The sequence below is a fragment of the Molothrus aeneus genome, chromosome 19 (assembly GCF_037042795.1).
Source record: "Molothrus aeneus isolate 106 chromosome 19, BPBGC_Maene_1.0, whole genome shotgun sequence".
Taxonomy (NCBI): domain Eukaryota; kingdom Metazoa; phylum Chordata; class Aves; order Passeriformes; family Icteridae; genus Molothrus; species Molothrus aeneus.
The window spans coordinates 10,186,598-10,208,569 of NC_089664.1; the positions used below are offsets into that span (position 1 = coordinate 10,186,598).

At 51.0% G+C, this 21,972-nt stretch overlaps 2 protein-coding genes across 6 annotated transcripts in view; one reads left to right on the plus strand and one right to left on the minus strand.

Moving 5' to 3' along the window:
• CRB2 (crumbs cell polarity complex component 2) overlaps positions 1-14,309 on the plus strand; it is a 30,592-nt gene extending 16,283 nt beyond the window's left edge. Inside the window, exons 7-13 of the mRNA XM_066563196.1 lie at positions 5,529-6,467; positions 7,200-7,756; positions 8,596-8,761; positions 9,170-10,037; positions 10,831-10,947; positions 11,329-11,455; positions 13,330-14,309. Of these exons, the coding sequence (XP_066419293.1) occupies positions 5,529-6,467; positions 7,200-7,756; positions 8,596-8,761; positions 9,170-10,037; positions 10,831-10,947; positions 11,329-11,455; positions 13,330-13,557 (3,002 nt within the window). The 3' untranslated portion in view covers positions 13,558-14,309. The remainder of the gene's footprint in view (positions 1-5,528; positions 6,468-7,199; positions 7,757-8,595; positions 8,762-9,169; positions 10,038-10,830; positions 10,948-11,328; positions 11,456-13,329) is intronic.
• A 3,593-nt stretch (positions 14,310-17,902) lies between these two features.
• Positions 17,903-21,972, minus strand: part of DENND1A (DENN domain containing 1A) — a 151,713-nt gene continuing 147,643 nt past the window's right edge. For all 5 annotated transcript variants that reach the window (XM_066563198.1, XM_066563197.1, XM_066563201.1 and 2 more), the window contains 2 exons: positions 21,557-21,812; positions 17,903-20,703 (listed from right to left, as the gene is read on the minus strand). In XM_066563198.1, the coding sequence (XP_066419295.1) occupies positions 19,423-20,703; positions 21,557-21,812 (1,537 nt within the window). In that variant the 3' untranslated portion in view covers positions 17,903-19,422. The remainder of the gene's footprint in view (positions 20,704-21,556; positions 21,813-21,972) is intronic.

Here is a 21,972-nt window from a genome sequence, read left to right on the forward strand (position 1 = left end):
TAAATGGTGACTCTGTAAGGGCACCAGCCCAGATCAAATGGGCTTGAATTCCTGGGTCATGGGTCAGGAAATAAATGGGAGATGCTTCTTCCTTCTAACCACCTTTGGATAGATGTAATTTTTTTGTGCAGGTATTTCTTAAGTCAGATTTGTTTTAGAGATGGCGCCTCTAGAGCAAGGGCAGCTAAAAGGTTAAGATAGTAAAGAGATTAGAGGCCTGTTCCACCTTCAGCCAAATCCCTTTTGGTAAATATAGCTGAAGGGAGCTAGGCAGCACTTGGTGAGGCTCCCCCCCTTCCCTTCCGCTCCACGTTTCTTCTCCCTGCTGGATCACAGCTCCATGTTAATCAGACCTTTTGACTTCCCTGTCATCTGATCAGAAGGCTGTGAGTGCTGCAGTCCAGAGCCTGCTTGTGCCTGGTGCCAGGTGAGAGCAGAATCTGTGCTGGGTGCATTGGGGTGTGATGGATTTCCCGGCAGTAGTGTCCAGGTAGACTCTGTGTGTGTATGTGGAGACAAATGTGTGGGTGCATAAACCAAAAGAGGCATCTTTTTGAAGACATTGAATGTTGTGCAGTCTTCACAGTTGTTACACTTTGTTGTTGCAGTAGTGGCTGAACGTGCACAACTGCCTGTTTGTTTTCTCCTGAACAAGAGAAGGGTCAGAGTAGCTAACAGAGACAATGTTCCAAATCTGTGCTGGGATAGGTCTGTGTGTGCACAGGTCTGTGGCTATCTGAGAAGTTTTGACTCCAAACAAACACTCACCATATCCCTCCCACTTCAAGTATCTGTAAAAGTCACTGGCATGTTTGGATTGAGTAAAATGACAAAAGTGAAATGGCTAGGGGAGTTGTTGGAACGCTTTTTTAAATATCTTAGTGATACTGTTCATGGAGATTCCAGACAGTGACATGTGGGAGGTTTTGTTTGCTTGGACCTGACATTGATACAAACGGAGACTCCAAGTTTGGGGAAAGGCTCTCAGATAACATTTCTTCACAGAAATAAGAAACTTCTCTGGGTCCTTACAACACAAAAATACAACTCTGCCTCCGGAAATTTTGTAATAGGAAAGTTGCTATATTAAAAAACAAAATAAAAACAAACCCCAGAACCACAGAGGAAAAAGGAGACTGCAGCAGCTAATTTAGTAAGGTGGCTAATGAGGAAAGAGAGAGTTTTGATTGTGTACTGCCGTGTCTGAACCTGTACATTCAGCATAACGCAGGGGATTTCTTTCCATCCAGTTTGACTTCAGGGAAACAGACCATGGTCACTAAAACCTGAGACTTTTCTTAGTGAATACAGCAGAGTGGAAATGTCTGAGCTCACAGATCACTGGATCAGGGAACAGGGAGAAGGAAAACTGCCTGATGGACCCTGATTATTCCCTCACTAGTGAATGTGCAGCAGGGCCTGGGTTCGCTCTGCATTCGGAACTCCCCTTGTTCCTATGGTTTAGGGATTGCACAATGGTGGAAATGCAGCTTTTTGGCTTAGCCTATGAAAAGAACATTTTGGCCTCATTCAGGGACTTTGGCAGTTCACCTGCACCGCAGCAGGGGCAGGAGATTGTCTCCTGGCTTTGCCCTGCTGAGCTGAGGCTGTGGGCACTGCTGGGCACTGCAGGAGCAGGGAGCAGGAATATGCTGGAGCACACATTCCTGGTGTCAGCACGGACAGGGGCCAGCTGGGAGGGTCAGAGCCGGGCTGGATTAGACCTGGGCAGGGCAGGGCTCTGCTCCCCCGCTCCAATCCCTTCTCGTGGGACTGGCACCAGCGAGCGCCTGCACACACGGCCCTGCCAGCCCAGCCTTTTTTGTCATCCCTCCCCCCCTTCACCCCCATTTTTTTCCCTTTACTGTCACCAATGTCCACAAGGAGTCGGCCATGAAATCTGTGCTGATTGGCGTGATCCTGAGGGGAATTGTTCTGCTGGCAGGTAATGAGATGTGTACAGTGCTTGCAGTGCGTCCTGACGGTGTGTGTGTGCCTGCCCAGGGCTGCGTGTGTGGGGAGTGCTGGCTGGAGGCAGCCGGAGGAACCAGAATTGATTAGAAAGGAAGAATGTTTTTATTTTGAAGTTACCTAAAGTTTTGTTTTGGAAACTTTAAGGAGAGGAATTTCCTTGTTGCACGGGTCTGGCTGGCAGCTCCACTGTCACCGTGCTGCAGTTGTGCCTTGTGGGCAGCGTCAGAGCCTCCGAGGCACGGGGTCTGTGCCCCTCACCTCCAGGTGAGCTCTGCAGACACACAGGTGCCTCCCGGCTGCTTCTGGGAAACGTTAGTTTTGCTTTTTACGGGTGTTTTGCAGTTTTCATTGTTCCGTATTGATCGGAAGCTGCCTTGTGGAGCAGCAGGTTTAGCGGCTGTAGCTCAGGACCAGCCCTTCGGTGGTCGGTGCCTTCCCCAGCCCCTCCCGCTCCCTCGCCCCGAGCGGCAGCGCGGTGGGAGAGCGGCAGAGCGGGGGTTGCCATGGAAATGGCGGTAATTGTGCAAATGGAATTGTGTCGGGGTCCGTTTGTGGCGGCTAATTCTCTGCCTACCCCCTCTCCCTCCCCTCCTTTTCCCTTTTGATAATCATAATACAATCCCTAATTGGGATGCAGCAGGGAAAGGTCGTTAGGAATTCAGCTGCCTTAAGGAGAGGGCAAGGCAGTGCTGGCCGGGCAGCCCTGCTGAACTCCCGTGTTTCAAGGAATAGACCTTGTCCTTCAAGGTTTTTTGATATCTGACAGCTAAATTAGAATATTTCACTTCATTTGTGCTTATTCTTTTAACATTTTATGTATCTGTTGAAGTATATGATTCTTAGACTGTATACAATGACTCTTTGCTTATTAATAGCAGCCAGTAAATCATTCCCTCCATTCAGGCAGTGCTGAGCTGTGTGGATTTAATCACACTCGCATCTACAGAACAGGACTGTTCCCACACAGCTGTAACACCCTGAACGTGGGGAAGGATTTGTATTTGAATATTTGAATATACTGGAGGCTGTGAAAACTCAGCCACTCCTGAGTGTTTGTGACCCGGTCCCTGTGGGTTGGTGGCTTGGGGCTGTTACCTCAGACACTGCTGGATTAAGGGAATGTTTGAAATCCTTGACTCCAGATAGCAGCCTGTTGGATACCACTTGTCTGATTTTCAGATAACAAGTTCCACTGCTTTGCTATTGTTAGTCTTTAACTAGATAAGGAACTCATTAAACCTTTGAAAGTCTCCTAATGGTGTAATGAATCAGATTGGTTGCTTTTACTATTGATGGCTCAAATAAAAGTAAACATTTCAGCTATGAAATTTAGAGCAAACAGAGGAGAGTACTACTTGTTTACAAGGAGAATAACTTGGTTTTGTTACTTGTTTTTGTTGAACAGAGTCACATCCCCCAGTTTATTTTTTTTTAATAAACCTGAAAAGGGATGCCTATACTGCTCTTAGAAAAAACAATTAGTGTTGAACAACTTCTTAATATCTACTTCCCAGTGGGTCTGCAAAGACACAACTGTCCATGTCTTGGACAAGATTGGAATAAGAGATATCCAGGAAATGATCTGTACTTTTGGAAACTGCAGTGATGTAGCTCCAGATAACTGCTTAGTAAGTCTTCCAGGAAAAAAAAAATTGTCATTAGCCAGAACTCTTGTGCAATCTACTTTTCACCCATTGCAAACAAATAATCTAAGAAATCAAACCAGCTGCATCCCTTGGGAAAGCGTGGTGTTTAATGAGCCCCAGCCTGGGGCTGTGCACCCACCCCGGGGACCCCCATCCCACCCCGTGTGAGGGGCTGGGGGCTGGGGGCAGGAACAGCCCAGGCAGGAGCTGCTGCAGCTGAGAGAGCTGGGACCTGCTCAGGCTGGGAATGTGGAATGGGAAAATGGGCCTCTCCTGCCTCCCAGCCTTCTCAGAAATGCAAAAATTCACGGCATCTCTCCTTTTGTTATCCAAACCAATGTTATCTTCCCCTCATTGTCTTGGTAAATATCAGCAACTCTGATCTGAAACAGCCGCATCTCTAGGATTTGGGACTGTACCAAACCTCTTTCCTTATTCAACAGCCTCCCCCCTTAAATCTGACTGCACACTTGTCTCCTGCAGCTTGGAGAGCCCTCCAAGAAACCCACCCTGTCTTCTCCCAAACTGGGATTCCCCGGGCACGGTGATGTCCCTTATACTCTGTTTATTCCAACACATTTCCTTCATAGCTTTGTGCTGCAATCTCAATTCTGTCCCTGCTCTTCCTCTGCTGAGCAAGCCCAACAGTAAGAGGAAGAGGCCTGTGCTGAAGATGCTGTTGCTTACAGAACAGCTCTGGCACATCTGGAAAGTGCAGAGCTAGAGCCTTGCATTTCTCTTTCAGTGCTTCCCAGAGCTCTGTCCCTACACTGGCACAATCAGTTTGGAGCTGGAAGCTGCTGCTCATCTCTCTGCAGAGCTCAGGGGATAAACCATCACTGCAAATATTCAAGAGCCTGTATCTTTGCTAAGGTTTTATTTTTAATTACACATCAAGTCCAGCTCCAGTGCTCCTAGTGCCCCATCTCCCCTCATCTCTCTGCCCAGGCAGCTCTCTAATCTCTTTGACATGCACATTCTGTCTAGTGGCTTTTCTTTACAAATGTCCTTTGTGTTTTGATTCCCCTCCTTTGTGTGTGAATTCCTTCTTTTTCCTCCTGCTGCCCTCGTTGTGCTCGCTGGCTGGATCGGGTGTAATGCTATTAGATTGGGATAATCCATGCTTGGTTTATCTGTGGGACTGTCTCTGAAGATTAGTGAAAACCAATGTTATAGGCTAGATAAAGTGAACTGGTTCAGGGCTCCTCTGTCAGTCTGGGATGCTCAGGAAAATGACAGCAGATTTTCATTAGCCAGATTTGGTAATTTACTTGAGCCCCATAGGGATCCATGTGCTGCCAGAGACAGAGCGGCAGTGCAGGACCTCACCCAGTTCATTTCTGCAGGACTGGGCAGAACTGAGATCAGCTTAGTGCCAGCATGGCAGAGTGCCTGTGGAGCACGTTGTGTTTGCTGTTTGGTAATGAATTGGGTTTTGTGAGTTTTACAACTGGTGGGTCGTCTTGGAATTGGATTTTTTTAACTGAGGCTTTCCAGTAACTTCCTGTTTTACTGCTGTCTGCAACACTGGTGCCTGGATCATGCTCCAGTCAGATCTATAGACATACCTGGCCTTTCAACATACCAAATCTACTAAGAAAAATGCATAAATTCCTTGTCTGGCTGTTTTGGTCCTTCCATACCTTCTGCATGTTGAGCTTGGGCCAGGACAGCAGTTGGTGGGGGGATTTGGGCTGACAGACCAAAGTTCTATAAATAAATAGCACCTGGGAGGACACAGAAGTTTGGTTTTCTTGCTCTTGCATCATGGGCGGGACCCTGTGAGTGAGTGTGGGGCTCCTTGCTGGCAGCTGCTCCCTGGAGAGAACCGGGGAGGGCTGTGCCTGGCAGGCTCTGGGAGGGTGTCCCAGTCCCAGGTGAGATCCCATCTCTAAATCTCTTTCGCAGGTGTGGAATGTGCTGTTAACATCAATGAGTGTGAGGAGGGTCCCTGCAAGAATGGAGCTGTCTGTGAGGATGGCATTGCTGACTATTCCTGCCACTGTGCCCCTGGCCAGGATGGCATGGTGTGGGGAGGGAAGAACTGCTCTGTCCAGCTCACTGGGTGCCAGACTCACGACTGCCAGAACGAGGCCTTGTGCATCCCAACCTACCAAGCTGAGAGCCACGGCCACCTGTGCCAGTGCCAGCCTGGTTTCTATGATGCCACGTGCGCCACACCAACAACGTTTTCCTTTGCTTCCAGAGGGTATCTCCTCATTGAGCTGCCCGAGAACACTGAGAGCAGGAGGGGCACGGGAGGGGCCAGCGTGTCCCTCCGCTTCCGAACCACTTTGCCCAGCGCTGTCCTTTTTTACCGAGGCCGTGAGGCTGAGTACTTGTTCCTGGAGCTCTTGGATGGCATCCTGCATGCAGAGCTGAAGAGGGAGGATACTGGGTACCCGCTGCTCCTGAAGGGGCTCAGAGTGGACGATGGCCAGTGGCACAAGGTGGAAGTTGTTGTGCACAGCACGGTGCAGCTGAAGCTCTGGCACGGCTCTTGTGAGGCCGGGGTCTGCCTGCAGAGCTCTCCTGTCCCACCCAGCGCTGCTGTGATCCCACAAGCCTTCCTGAATGTGTACATTGGAGGTGCTGAGGATCCCATGGCCAACAACACACAGAGCCAGCAAGGCTTTGTGGGCTGCCTGGAGGACCTGCAGGTGGACGCCGAGGCCGTGCTGCCGGCGGATCTGGCACTGGGGCAGTCGTCCCCGGCGAGGCCGGGCTGCGAGCGCACCGAGTGGTGCCTGTCCCAGCCCTGCTCCCACCGAGGGCTCTGTGTGGACCTTTGGGCCACCTTCAGGTGTGACTGTGCCAGGCCCTATGGAGGCCCAGCTTGCTCATATGGTAAGTGCCATGGGATTGACACCTGCCAGCTCCACAGGTACTGGATGGATGTTAGCTCTGGAAACAGGACTTTCTGTTTGACCAGGGGGAAAAATAAAGCAAAAGCCTCTGTGGATTTTCTTTCCTGTTGTTTGCTCCTGCATGAATGACTGTCAGTTTTGTGGTGCAGGTTATTCCTGGTAGAGCCAGAGGCTCTGACATCACCTTTTAACAGGGAAGTTGTTTTATTGTAAAAAGTTGATCTTGAGCTTCTGAGTTGAGGATGAATAGGAATATATTGCTTTGTTGAAGGAAGCTCTTTGACCATTTTGAGTTAAAATCATATCTGTTTGCATTTTTTGCTGCTGTAAGGCTTGTATTAGTATCGGGCTTTCTTTCAACTCTTCTGAGCCCTAAATATGACATGTACTGCTGTTACCAAATTTACAAATTTTAAAAGCAACTCTGTATCTCGAAAGTCCTTGAGTAAATCTGCTGGATTGGCAAGGGCTCTGCTAGACCTGTATTTCACTCTCATGCTACTTGGATACTTGAATTTGTGTCCTCCAGAGGAAGCAAGGACACATTCACCTACTTCTTAGTGTCACACACCTGTGGGGAGGAGCATCATTACCCTGGCACACGTGGAAAACATTGAGAGGAGACCTTTGCCCCATTCCTAAGGAGCTGCATCCCTGTGCCAGCTGCATTCCCTTTATCTCTGAGCTGAAGTTTGTTTCTTTTCTCTTCCAGAGCGCCCAGCAGCAACATTTGGCCTAGAGAATTCCACCAGCTTTGCCTCTTTCACCCTTTCTGACAGCCTTGGGGCAGACTTCAACCTCTCGTTTTTCCTGCGGAGCCGGAAGCCCGATGGTTTGTTACTGCAGGCCTGCAATGGGACAGGCCCCTGCCTCACCCTGTACCTGAGGGATGGCCAGCTGAGCATAGAGACGTCCCCTGCGGACACTGTGACCTTTCCAGGGAATGTGGTTGATGGGAGAAGACATTTGATAGCCCTGTCCTTCCAGGGAGGCTCTGTTGGTGCTCTACAGTCAGACACGCTGGTGGAGCTGGGGCAGCTGCCAGCACAAGCCCTGGGAGCTGGCTCTGAGGTGTTCATTGGGGGGCACCCAAACCCCCACAGTGCTGAGCTGTGGGGAGGCTATTTCAAGGGCTGTTTGCAGGACATCCAACTTAACAACCACCAGATAGAGTTTTTCCAGGTGGAGAATGACAGTGTGCCACAGGAACTCAATAGGACTCAAACTGGAAACCTTGTGCATGGCTGCATCTCTGATGACACCTGCCAGGTATGTGCTGTGTGGTGTTTGTCCCTGTGTGTGCAGGGGTTCACTGTAGTTCTGTTATTCCACAGAAGTCTGACTGTTGCTGATACCAGAAAGAGGAGGTTTCTGATGTATTGAAGAACATATGGTTCTCTGTGCTCCCACCTCACTCAATATGCTACATATGATTTAAACACTGAGTTTTCTCAAGCTCCCCTGTAGTTTTTGTGGTTTTAGAACTTGGGCAGTGGCTTTTGTGCTGCCATCTCCACTTTGCTGAGCCCACATAGGTTCCAGACTCCCCTCCCTAACCTGTAATCTTGCCAGCCCCTCCCTTCATCCCGTTCCAGTTGCACAACAGCCTCTTCCCCAGGAATCTGCCATTCAACAGCAGAGGCTGAAGGAGCTGTCTCCATGTGCCCTTGGATCAGAGCCTGGCTCTCCTCTGTGCCACACCTGCTCATGGGGAGGCCATACCCCCTAGTCTTGCCCTTCTTGCTTATGGTGCTCTCAAGTGTTGTCACAGCTGTGGTGCTAGGGTGTCCTTCTGGTGACAGAATTTCGGGAGCTTCTTGGGAGCATCACAGTTTGTTTCATCCATTCCTCACCTGTGCTTTTGTGCCTTGTTCTTTGCCAAATTGCTGGAGTTCCTGTTGGTCAGTGCTATGCACAGGGGGAGCAGGGGCTCAGGAGTTTCTTGAGCAGAGACCCTTGTGCTTCCCTCAGTGCTCTTGAGTCATTGTTCCATTTCCCTCCTCTCTTGATTCAAATGCTGCTTGTGCTCATCTTCACAATTCTACCAAAGTCTCTTAGACCTCAAGATTAATTACTCTGCCCCTAAATTCCCCTGTTTTGTTTTTCAGTCTGAGCCATGTCAGAATGGTGGCAGATGCATTGTCACTTGGAATGATTTCCATTGCAGCTGTCCAGCAAATTTCACTGGGAAATTTTGTGAAGAGAAAGTCTGGTGTGAAAGTGACCCATGTCCTGAAGGCACCACCTGCACAGATGTTGTGGCAGGATATGTGTGTAAGTTCTGTTCTCCTGCTTGTGTAAAATCCCCCCCATTCCCTGTCTCTAATCAATGTTCCCAGTTTGTGCTGTTGAAAACACTGCAAACACATGCTGCAAGGAGGACACGGAGTGGTGCCCAGGTACATGCTGCTGCAGCCAGCCTGGGCTCTGTGGGCTTGCCCTGGGTGTGGCAGAGCACAGCTGAGGAGTAAAAATTGCTGCCTAAGAGCTGGATGTTACTACAGGAGGTGCAGTTGTAAACAGGAAGAGCTTTAAGGCTGCCAGCAGCTCGCCTGTAATCCTGCTCACACTAAGCTTAGGGGTTCTTAGGGAGAGAACCTGCCAGGGGTGTGCCATTGGTCTGGCTCAAACAGGACACCAGCTGTCTTTGAAATCCCTCGTGCTCTCCCCCTTTATTTATAGGTCTGGCTAATGCAACATTCGATAGTTTTGCTGCCATCGAATTTACCACCAACACATTAGTGACCAGAACTCTGAGCAGCCTCCACTTGGACTTCAGAACCAGAGATGAAGATGCTGTTTTGCTTCGGGCTGTGGAAGAGGTGGATTCCCTCCAGGTAGCCATTAGGAATTCCTCCCTGCTTGTTGAGATCAGGAGTGGGAACAGCATCGAGGGTGTGAGCTTCGTGAGCCCGCAGCCCGTCGCGGACGGGGCCTGGCACAGCGTCTCCGTGTCCATGGAGGAGCCGGCCGCGCTCTCTTCGCGGTGGCTGCTCCGCTGGGACGGCTCGGTCAACGTGACCCTGCAGGGAAGCGCCGGCAACCTGGACTTCCTCAAGAACAACGCCTCGGTCGTTCTGGCCGAGAATTTCACCGGCTGCCTGGGCCGGGTGCACATTGGGGGGCTCTTCCTGCCCTTCCCGCCCCAGCAGCCGTACCCGCAGGCCGAGCAGTTCCTGCGGGCCGGCCCGAGCAGCGTCCGGCTGGGCTGCTCCGGGGCCGACGTGTGCGCCTCCAGCCCCTGCCTCAACGGCGGCACCTGCCAGGACCTGTTCGACGCCTTCCGCTGCGGCTGCAGCGCGGGCTGGGCCGGGCCGCGCTGCGAGGCCAACATCGACGACTGCCAGCCCAGCCCCTGCGTGCACGGCGACTGCGTGGATGCCGTGGCAGATTTCCAGTGCGAGTGCTTCCGCGGCTTCATCGGGAAGAGGTGCGACATCAACGTGGACGACTGCGTGCGGCACCAGTGCCTGAACGGAGCCACCTGCGTGGACGGCATTTACGGGTACTCCTGCAGGTGCCCCCCGCAGTACTCCGGACCTCGCTGCGAGTAAGTGCTGGGGCTGCTTTGATACAGGGGCAGGGGAGCCTCTGCATAAACTGCACTTTTACTTTGGGACACTTTGGGGAAATTTTTCATTGCAAGTATCTCGTAGGTAAAGAATTTAGGTAAACCTAAATTCTGCTGTGACTTGGAAGGTGCTGTCCAGGTCCAGTCCCTCACTGACAGGGGTTCAGCCTCGTACAGGATAAGGATTCTTCCTTTTGATGTGGATTTTCCCTGTGCTACCTTTCAGAGCTGTTTGAAGGGCACATACTCTGGCCTGTTGTCATTTCCCTCTAGCACTCCCCAAGATGTCCATCTTCTCTGTGACTTGATTCCCCTCTGCCATATTCCTATGCTGATTTAAAACAAAACATCTTGTGCCAGTTCAAATGGAACACGAAGTTAAATACTGACACAGCTGCATTTCAGTTATCTGATCTATCCAGGATGATTTTCCTGTTGTTCCTGCTGCATGCTGGGACAGTTACCTGCTACTGGCATTATCCTTCCTGGGGCCTGGCTGTACTTTTCCAGCAGTGTCCTGTCCCTGCCTATATTTTCATTAGCAAGAACAGGCCTGTCTGAGTACTGATAGAGCTCCTGTTTGTTCCCAGGGCATGATCCAAGGAATACTCTGATGTTACAGATGATTTCGGAGACTATTCCCTTTTTCACTTCCTAGAAATACCAAGCACGGTGTTTATGACCCTTGCCAGCCCCATTCCCCCTGAGCCCCAGAACACTCTGCCCTTCCCCAGAACCTGAGTGCTTTAAGGCTGTCCCTTGCTCTCCCCAGGTGGCCGTTCCCCCCTCAGCAGTGCGGCAAGAACTTCACCTGCTTGAACGGTGGCAGGTGCATCACCGAGAGCTGGGGAGCCAACTGCTCCTGCAGGCCTGGCTTCACTGGAAGGAAGTAAGTGCTGCTTCACCCGCCTCCATGTCCTTGTGCCAGTCAAACAGCTGCTCCTAATGGGAACACGAGCTGTTGCTTGGAGCAGAGGGAGGCTTCAGATCATCCAGCTGCCAACACCAGTTTTTGCAGTGAGAACTGCTTCCAAGATTTTTCAAGCACGCTAGGCTGTGCTGGAGACCTGTGCTGGCCTCAGTGCCATAGAAACCACAACAGGAGGGTTGGTGTGAACAGGGGAGAATTTCAAGTTGTTTGACTCCAGAGAAAGCACCTGGAGAAGCTGCAATGGGCGTTTTCAAACAAAAGAGGCTTTTTTAGAGTGGATGATCTTGTGTTCTATGGCACAAGAACATATATGACAATTCTAATACACTTTGTTTCCAGCTGTCAAATCAACATAAACGAGTGTGACCCGAACCCGTGCCAGAACGGGGGCACGTGCCAGGACTCGGAGAACAGATACGAGTGCGTGTGCAGCGCCAGCTTCACCGGCGAGCGCTGCGACATCAACGTAAGCACTGCCCGTCCCTGCGCCCTGCTGGGCCCTTCCTGCTCTGCCCTGCCTAGAGCACAGCTGGGCAATCCTCAATGGGTGTTTTTCTCTGCAGTGCTGCTGCTTGTTGGTCTCCAACACATAAATAACTGCAGTAAATGCTCCTCAGTATCTGCATGTGCTGCCATATGGCTTTTGGGGCTGTCTCTGCACATCTCCATAGATTGCACAACTCTTTGGACAGAAATCCAACTCCTGCAGTTGACCCAGGTTCCTGGAGAGTGGAATTTCATTTGGTGTTTTATCTTGGATAAGAGTTACTAAACACCTTCCCTCTCCAAAGATCATCTGAGTAGAAATGGATGTTTGGAGAAGGGAGGTTGGATGAAGTCAGGCCAAGAGTGGTTCAGTTCTGTGTGAAAAGCTGAGTCCTGTCCCTGAGCTGCCCATCCTGTGTGCATAATCCAAGTGTTTGGGGTGGGGCTGGGATCCTTCCTGGGGGGAGGTGGGATCCCTACCCCTGCTTTCTCTGGGAAGCTGTTGCATGAACAGGCAGCTTTTTGGGTAACCTGGGAATGTACTAACCCATCCTGCATGGAAAGGGCTCTGTGCCAGGCAGGGTTTGCTGCTGTTGCTGTTACCCAGGGCTCTAATGCACGTGCCAAGGTCACCCTGACATTTCCAGTTTGCATGCACAAACTCCTTCAGGCATCTCTATCTGCTCTGTCCCAGGACATTTCTGTGGATTCCTTGTATTCATTTTCATCACCCTCCCCTTGTTTTTCTTCACTCTTTCCTTTCCCTCCCTCCTGCCCTGGTGGGGCAGGGAGGGGCTGGGATGGTGCTCGTTGCCACCAGGGACAGCTGGAGCTCAGCTGAGCTCCCTTTGCTCTCTGCTCCCACAGCAGCAGCTCGGGGGCCCTGCTGGCCCCTGGTGGTGCAGGACTAAACCCGCATGCTCTGAACTAACCCTGCCCAGCAGCCGGCTTTGGACAGGCTCGGGGAATCCACCCGGACTCCAGGCACTTGAAGAGGGCAGAAGGGCTTCCAGATCCCCTGGGAATGTTCCTTCTTTGCTCTGTGACATGAGCACAGACTGAATGGCATCAAAAAACTGTAAATAATCCAGCTTGAATTATTTTGGTTTTAGCTGTAAGGTGGCCGATACTATTGCTAGCAATAAGAAATATCTTATTTTTAAGCTTACTGTAATTTTAAAACTTTGTTTCATGACAAAAATTCCACAGTTGTTTTAGTTATGTTGTTGTCTTCCATGCCATCCTTGATTCCACCAGAATCTAGGGAATTCTCATTTCCCTCCTCAGTACTTGGGCTTCTTATCATCTTCATCTCCCATCCATGTCCTGACCTCTTCAACATCTTCCCCTTCCTGCTGCAAGTTCTGCAATTCTGTTTCACAGTTTAACAGCTTAATCAATTCTCTGCTTTGCCATTACAGGCATTAAGGCATCATTGAACTTTTTTTTAGTATCATTTCCCTGCTTGGAGAAATTTTTTGGGGTTACTGAAAATTCACATTACTCTGCATTAACTTTAAAGTTTTTGGGTTTTTTTTGTTTGTTTGTTTGTTGATTTGTTTTTTTGTTTTTTGTGTGTTTTTTTTGGTTTTGTGTTGCAACACTGGTCACAACTTTGCCAGTGCCACCTGTGTGTTTTAGTCTGATATTGATAAGAAGGCACCTTGAAAGACTCCCACTGTAGATGCTGAGTAAACTGGCATTTACATCTTAAGGGGCTGTCTTGCTGTGAAAAAGTGCTGTTTTTTTGCTTTTCTAAAAACCTTTTTCTCTCTAATCCGACCACTTTGGTCAGTTATTGCAGTTATTGTAACCGCTGGGGTTTCATTGTTTCTCCATTAATTTCTTTTACAGAAAGGGACTCCAGGTGCTCTCTTCCCCTCCCCACTAATTGAAGTAGCTGTCCCTGTAGCCTGTGGCTCTGTGCTGCTCCTCAGTATTGCTCTCATATTCATGGTTCTCACGGCAAGGAAGAGGCGCCAGTCCGAGGGGACCTACAGCCCGAGCCAGCAGGAGGTGGCAGGAGCTCGGCTGGAGATGGACAGTGTGCTAAAGGTGCCGCCCGAAGAGCGCCTGATCTAGGCCCTGCCGTGCCCAGGCCTGCACCTGCAAGGTCTGCCTGCACCTGGAGCTCTTCCAGCCCTGGCAGCAGCAGAGCCACCCCCTCCCCGCTCCCCTAAGGCCGCTCACCAAGAACGGACATCGCGCGCAGGCAGCGCCACCGCAGCCGGGCTGGCACGGGAGCCTCTGCCCTCCCTCTGCCCTGCCCGGGCTGCCCAGCGCTATCTCAGCAGGGGCTGAAGTGGCTCTGGCTCCTGTCCCCTCCCAGGCAGGAGAGGCACATTAAATCTGCTGTCCAAGGCAGGGTGACCCGAGGCACCTGTGCAGGTTCAGCTCCCTGAGTCCCACTCAGGAGCTGGCAAGGTCGTGGCTGGTTTGTGTATTCTGCTCTGGTTTGTCAACAGCTGAAAAACATTCAAACCCTCTCAGCTCAGGTGTGTGAGGTTTTCAGAGTCTTCAACAGCAACAGCAGCTGTGACCTCCCTGTGACAGCCCTGTGTTACAGGGAATTGTCAGGAATGATCAAAATCCTTGTATAAATCAGTGCTGAATGCCCTGCTGCTGTTAGACATTCCCATGGGTACCGTGCAGGTTTGGGCCAGTGCTGGAGCTGCCAGGTGCTGGACTTTGGGTGTGCATGGAGGGCAGAGGGGGCAGGAAAGGGCACCAGCCTCCTGTGCATGCCCTGGGCTCCGCGGGACAGGGGAAGGGGGAGCTCCTGCCCTGCAGCGCTGTCAGCACAGCGCAGCTGAGGGAGGCACTGGGGGCTGAGGGGGTGAAGTGCAGCTGCGTCCTGGTGGAAGCTCTGAGTAACTCCCTGTTCTACCACAGCAGCGAGTGTGGGCGCACCTCAGCCACTCCTCCGTGGTGGGAGCAGTCGGGGCCGCGGGGGCTGCCCTGCTCCTCGCACTGGCCGTAGCCACGGCGATTGCCATGAAGAGGAGGAGAGCGACTCAGGGAACCTACAGCCCGAGCCGGCAGGAGAAGGACGGGGCCCGAGTGGAAATGTGGAACGTGATCAAGATGCCCCCGACCGAGCGGCTGATCTGAGCTGGGGTCACGCTGGGGGGGACAGCTCTGCACGGCCTCGGGCACTGCCCCTCGGGCTGCTCGCTGCAGCCCAGCCCACAGAGCATTCCCAGCAAACGCTCAGGCTGGGAAAGCGGCAGCGCCGGGGAGCAAAAACGCCACTGCTGAGGGCCGGGGAGGGAGCAGTGGCTGTGGCACAGCGGGGACACGGAACCAGACAGAAGATGGGGCTGTGGCACAGCCGGCGCCTGCTGGGCCCCTGCTCCTGCAGGCAGCAGAAAAACCTCCCTCAGGCAGGTCCACTGAACGGGAATTAAACCACTGCATTCAGAAATAATGTGAATAATAAGGTTTTTTCAAAAAGACACATGCCTGTGACTCCTCTGCAAGGCTAAGCCAGGTGAGTGAGTGCTGGGAAATCCTTCCTAGAGCTGCTGGCGCTTTCCCTGAGACCAGACCAAAGCACAGGAATATGTGAAGTGCCTTTCTGATCCTGAGGTGCCAGTTCCAGTTTAACCTTTGTGAAAGGAGGGCGTTTCCATGTTTGATCCAGCTCCACCACTCCCGAGCACCTTGGACCATGGAACTGACTCTTGAGAGAGCATCAGGTGGTACCTGCTGGGGTGAGGAGGGGAGAAGGAAAGAGTTCTAGAGGTGACCTCTCTGCACTGACAGGTTTGGGCTTGCTGGTACAGGAGAGTGGAATTTAGTTAGCCAATCTTAACCCAAACAAGGGTTGGTGTAAGTGACACAGTGTCTGCTTTCCACTGCACTAACAGGGGTTTGATTTTGTGGCTTTGCTTCTCCTGTTACTGTTTTAGCTGTTGAATGTGCTGTTTCTTCTTTAGCATAATGTGGCAGAGGCTGTGGAAGGAAATGCAGCACAGCAGGCCAGGTAAGGCCTAAGGTGTGTTTCAGGATAAACACAACTATCAATAAGGAATATTTTAGAACAGTGTCTGCTTTTTAATGTCCAAAATACTATTAAGAATCAGGGTGGGAACCTGCCTGCTGTAGCTCATTGCCACAAGAAAATGCTGTTTGTTCTGGTCTGCTTTTGGATTTTATTTTCTACTGTAGCTGTAAATGTTTCTGTAATTCCAAGCAAAGGGAGGGGCCTGGAACTACTGCTCACATGTGTTCGTTTAAGAACAGGTGTGTCTGTAAGAACAGGTCTCTGCTACAGGCAGCTGCTGACAAAAATGAAAATTTTAGAAAACAGAAGAAACCAGGAGTGGGAGACAGCCAGTATTTTGCCAGTAAGATCACTTTCCCTCTAGGAGTGGAGAAGAGTCAAAGGTGAGATCCCAGCTGTGTCTGGCAGTGACAGGGAGGCCCTGGCTGCAGGTGGGAGCCCGTGGCTGCTTTCCTGTGTTCATCAGCAGTGACTCTGCTGGCACTGTTGTGTCACTGGTTTGCTCTGGGCGTTCTCCAGCTGCTCTTTTGGGAGGTGCAGCACACTTTGGGAAGTGCCAGTGGCACTGCCTGGTCCCCTTGTGGCACTGGGGCTTTGGGGGCAGGTGAGGGGGGTTTTCCTGTGCCTTTGTGCACAGGAGGCTCCAGGGCAGCAGAGCTGTGCCAGGACAGAGGGGAAGGAATTCCTCCCTGGGCTGAGGGAAGGGAGCAGGGTGGGCACAGCCCTGTGGCCCCTGTGCTGCCAGGCAAAGGCCTGCAGGAACCTCAGGGGGGCTCAGGGGTCTCTGCCACCTCTGCCCCACACCCCGGGGCAGGCCCTGCTTCTGCTTTTTTGCTGCACTCCAGGTGTGGTGTTTGCACGGGAATGAGGCAGCAGCAGCGGGATGGAGCAGAGCCCCAGCTGCACCCGCCGGGTCCCAGAGCTGCCCCCCAAGCACCCAAAGCCACTATCAGCAAAGGTGTTCAAATACTCTGCCAGTGTCTTGAGCATTTCTGCAAAATAATTTATGGAAGGTGGTTTTGTTTTTTTCAATAATGAACTTAACTTTCTTTTGATATTTAATTTTTGAATATATTTTTTCACAAAAGTGGACTTGCTGTAGTTAATGATTATGATCCTGATTTCTTTTTTAATTGTAAATTTTATAATTTGTAAATAATTAGAATGTCCTTCAAAAGAAATTTACAATAAAATTTGGTTAAAAGCAGAGCTGGTTGTTGACTTGTGACTTGTTTTTCCCCAAAGAACACCTTTCTGTCTGGATGGCCGATCATGGTCTGTGCCACACCCCCTGCACAGCTGCAAACTTTGATGGCTCTTCACGGTTAAAGGATTCATTTGGTGACAATTTGTCACGGCCCAGAGCCCTGAGCCCAGGCCAGGGTGCAGAGCTTGGTCCAGCACAGGACAGAGCTGCTGAGCACCAAGGGAGGGAGCTGGGAAACCTCTGCTCTCTGCTCCCCTCCCTGAGCTGCATTTTACCATTAATCCCTGACTTTATGGGCAATAAAGAGACTGGAATGGGGGAAAAAGGGACTCTGAAGCCTCCACCCAGAGTGAACAAAATACAGAAATGGTTTCACCTCTTGTGCAGCAGCAGATGCACCACAAACTTCGAAGAGGTTTGTCTTGTCTGTTTGTTTTTAAAATAAACTTATTTCTTATGGCAGGAAGCAGCTGTAAAAAGCAAAGTGATACCAAACACAGGGCAAGTACAGGAACATGGAAAAGTCAAGTATAAAGTCACTGATGAGTAAGACCAGGAACACTTTTTATACTGGATTAATAAAAGCATCCAAATTCCTTCTAGGGCTGAACCAGAACTGGTTCAGATAGCAAACTGTTTATACCTGGCACTGTCAGGAATGAATCATGTTAGGCATTCCTGAGTTTAAATAAGACAAAAAATCCCTAAATGCTGTCCTAGGGATAGTTCAATTCCTACGTTACAACGTTACTAGAAACCCCTAAAAAAATCTCCTGCTTGCAAACCCTGCTCCAGAAATGAGGGAAGTCCCAAACCCCTTGTCCTCCTGGATCTCAGAGGTGCTAAATACAGTGGAGGGTGAATAAATGGGTGTTAATACTCTTCAGTGCCCCAAAACTGACTTACCACATGATCCATAATACGAGCAAAGGAACCAGAGATGGAAATGAACTGCAGTGGGACAGAATTTCCTGAGAGGTTTAAGGCATCTGTGCTGGGCTCCCCAGTGTGTGATCACGGTGTGACATTAAACAGGGCCTGTGGAGCCCTGCTTGCACAGGCAGGATTGTCCAGTGCCCCTTCACATCCACCACAATCCAGAAAGTTTTATCATCCAGCTCATTGCAAAGGAGCTCTGAAATGCCAGACTGAATTATATATAACATTCTTATTCTGAACTCTATCCTTTATCCAAATAAAATGGAACTGGTATCTTAGACTTTAAATATTTTACTATTCAATACTAAACCCATCTGTCTTTCAACACAAAAAGAAAATACAAATCCAAGTGAATGGCTTGTCAGAGGAACAGCACTGTACAGAAACAGAATATTCCTGGAATACTGTGGTCTTCCCAAAACCGGCAGCATTTCAGATATTATTTTTCTTTTGTACTGCCCAGACTTGAACACAGAGACAGCCATTCCCATTCCCCAGAGTAAGAAAACTTCCAAGATAACATGAATAAAATAGATACATTGGAAATCAGATAAAGCTTTACAAGAATTTCCCCATGTGTCCAAGATGATTTCCTTTATCAAAGGCTCAATGGTGATGTGATTCCCTCTGCCAGAGTGACAGGTTTTACACCAGAGTGTGCCCAGATACAAACAAACCAAAAAAGCACCACTGAAGTGAAACAGAAATGGTCAGAGACAGCAGCTTTGCTGGGGATGCTGAGGCCTGTGTGAATGTCTGGAGAGCCCAGAGAGGGGGCTCAGGACACCCAGCTGAGCGTCCCCTGCGCTCGGTGCCTCGCGGGGCCAGAGCCCAGGGCCCCCCTCCTGGACACACCTGGCCCAGCCCCAGCACACCGGCCTTGCCCTGCACTCAGCAGCTGGGAACCTCCACACCCCACACTTTTTCTCTTCTTTGTAATAATCAAGTAAGATTACATTCCATTCATATACTGCAATTTATAATATTGATAGATAATATTAAGATACACATATATAAGAACTAGGATACTCTTTATGGCCTCTATTTTCTGATGTATTTAACAAAAACAAAGTCAAAAAAAATGAAAACATTTGCTGGTGTTTCCAGTTTCCCAACAGAGATGCAGGACCAATCCCTGAGCAGCTGCTCTGTGCTGTGGTTTCCAGGCCTGTGACAACTCTACCCTGGCTGTTGGTGTTTGGGGTGGGGGGACTCAAAAGTGCCACCAAAGTCCATCTGACAGCACGGCTCCAGGAGTGGCTGGGGGTCAGCGAGCACAAACAGAAACCAAGGGAGCAGTTCAGTGACGTGTGGGCTGGTTTGCTGCACTTGGCATGTGGGAACAAAACGTTGTATCTCTGTGTAATGCCAGAAAAACTGATGTCCATTCCCAGAGGCAGGAATGAACCCCAGCAGAGTGGGCTGTGTCAAGCTCCAGGTGTGCCAAGGACCAAAAATACAGGGAGGGAATAACTTGTGCATCAGTAGTGCTGCCGGAAAAGCTGTGTGTGGAAATCCCAACCCAACCCAACCCAACCCCCCTCCCCTCAGGCTTTGGTCAGTGCAGGGATCCCAGGGTTCAGTGGCGGGGAGTGAGAGAGCAGTGTCGGGGACAGGGACCGGGGGACTCTGACCTGTGGGCAAAAAGCTCTCGTGTTGAGTTGCAGCTCAGCGATGGTCCTGCAGCAGTCCTGACTCAGCCTTCCTTAAAAGAAATGCTTGGTTTTACGCTGGCTCAAAAAAACCAAAAATTCCCTCTGTCACTTCCGAAAGGACACCAAGGCCATGGGGCGCGTCACTCAAAGGTTTCCCATCGCTTTCTGAGCTGCTCCACCTTACCTGGAGTGGGTGACACGTCCTGCTTGGTCTTTTTTAACAGATCTTCAAAGGGATCTTTTGTCTCCTCGGATTTTGAGGACAGTAACACTGACTCCAAGCCCTTGGCTGGCCTGGCAGGGACCAGAGGGGGATCACTGGCCAGAAGAGCCAGGGCTTGTTTGGGATCTACCTTTGTGCTGGGCTGGCCCACCTGTAATGTTCGGGGTTTGGAGGGGGCACCCAGACACGCTGGCTGGAGGGAGCTGGTGGGAGAAGGGCTGTGGCTCTGCAGGAGCAAGGGGCCAGCTGCTGGCACAGCTGGAGCCTGGCTGAACAGGTTTGGCATGGAGAGCGTGGCCATGGGGGGCTGAGGTCTCTGTGCTGGGTAGAAGGCGGCAGTGGGGGTTATGAAGCTGGAGCTGTAGGCGTGACCTAAGGAGGGGGTAAAGGAGCCCCTGGGGGCTCTGACCAGGGACACTGGAAGGGCTCCTGGCAGTGTCTGGGTGAAGGGATTGGGGGAGGGCTGTAGAAAAGGTGCTGGAGCTGGGGCAGGATAGCCCAGGGGCTGGGCAAACGCTGCAGCTGCAGGAGGCACAAAGTCACTGGGCAGGGCCCCGAAGGCGGGCGCGGGGGCCGAGCCCTGCGGGGCCCTGGCCGGCCAGGCCGTGGTTCTCAGCGGGTCCAGCAGGCTCAGCAGGAGCTCGCTCTCGTTGCCGGCGCCCTCTGCCTTCACCCGCTCGGGCTGCAGCATCCCAGCGCTGCCGGCAGCACCACACAGCAGCTGCGATGGGCGGGAGGAGCAACTCACAGACTGCTGCACTTCGGGCTTTAGGGACACAGCCCCAAAGGGCTCGGGGATGAGATCTGAAACCAAGGGGCTGCGCCCCTGAGGGGTGAGGATTTCCGCCGACCCGGCTGGAGCCTGGTGCTTGGAAGCCCTGGGTGCTGGTGGTGGTGGCACGATCCCCAGTTCTGGAGTCTTTCTTCCCTGGGGCCTAGGAATGGTGATGTTCCCTTGAATGGCAGGATTGGATTCATCCTTTTCTGCAGGAGCCAGACCATTGTCTCTGCTCTGGGGTCTCCTGGTGATGGGGGGCATGTTACCCAGGGCAGCCAAGGGTCGTTCTGGTGAGCTTTGGGAATATTTGGTGGGAATAGCCATATCATCATGGCCCATACTCCACAGCTTGTTGTAAGGGTGGGACAGCTTCATGCTTGGCACAATCCTGTTCCTCTCAGACACACCGAGATCCATTCTCTGCAAGAGAACAGAACAAACATTAACACTGACTGATGTCCTCACAAGACACAGCAGGAAGTGAGTTCAGGCTGCTGTGAGGGAAGAGGATCAGTCCCCAGGCTGATCAGTGCAGAGGGACAGCAGCGTGTGGCCAGGAACCAGCCAGGACTCTGCAGCTCCAATTCCAGCTCTGCTGCCACGGGGCTGTTCAGCTGGGATGTGTTGTGCATCTGTCACAGCCCAGTAAGGAGCACACAACCTGTGTCCAAGGCACAGAAGCTGAGAAGCCTTAACTGCTGCATGGAATAAGTTGACAAATGAAATATCTGAATGTAACACTAAAATCAATATTATTATAAAGTAGAAATGACATTTGCTTTTTTAATGTCAGATGAAGATCTTGGAATCTGCTTTAGTTAACACTTTCTGAGCAATGTTCCTTCACAAACAATCCCATTTCTTCAGAGGGAGATTGTTCAAATGATGCTTAGACCAAAATAGCCAGATTAAAAGAAAAAAAGTTTGGAGGGGACCTGAAAATTACCAACTATTCATTCTCACTGCCGACCATCAACTTCAAAGATAACTCTGTGTGATGGCCATGGGACAAACAGATTCTGAGGAACAGGGCAAATATCCCCTCCTTTAGAAGCAAAGGCTTCAGAGGAAACACTTACTTATCACTGAGTCCCATTTAAGCCATTTCTTAATTCAGAAATTAATTCTGAAACACATAAGCAAATCCCTAGAAAGCAGATGATGATGATGATGATGATGACAACGATGATTATTATTAGGATCTACCCAATAATATGAAAAAGATGCTCAGAATGAGCTCTGTGCCACCCGCAGGGCACAGGAAGCCCCCAACCTGGTATTCAAAGGAGCAGCGCTGCTCTGCCTCCTCCTTGGGTGTCCGCAGGTCCTCCAGGCTCTTGGCCTGGCTGAGGGGCTGGGGCTGGGCTTCTACTTCCAAGCTGGGGAAGATGTCTTCCAGGAGGTTGACTTCTGAGGCCTTGCTGGAGAGCAGAGGGCTCGGGGGCAGCGGCTCTCTGGCTCTCTCCGGGCTGCCCACGTCCTCCCCATCGGCGCTGTCCGACTCCTTCAGCGCCCGGTACGGCTGAGGCCTGCCACACAAATCACATTGCAATTCACCAGATTTCTAATGCTTTGTTCCAGACACAATTTCCTAAGGAGCTGGATGAGTTACAAAGAGCTCCCCAGTGGCAAGCATAGCTCAGAGAGCTCCCCATGCAGAGCAGGCTGTGGGCAGGGGGACATGCAGAA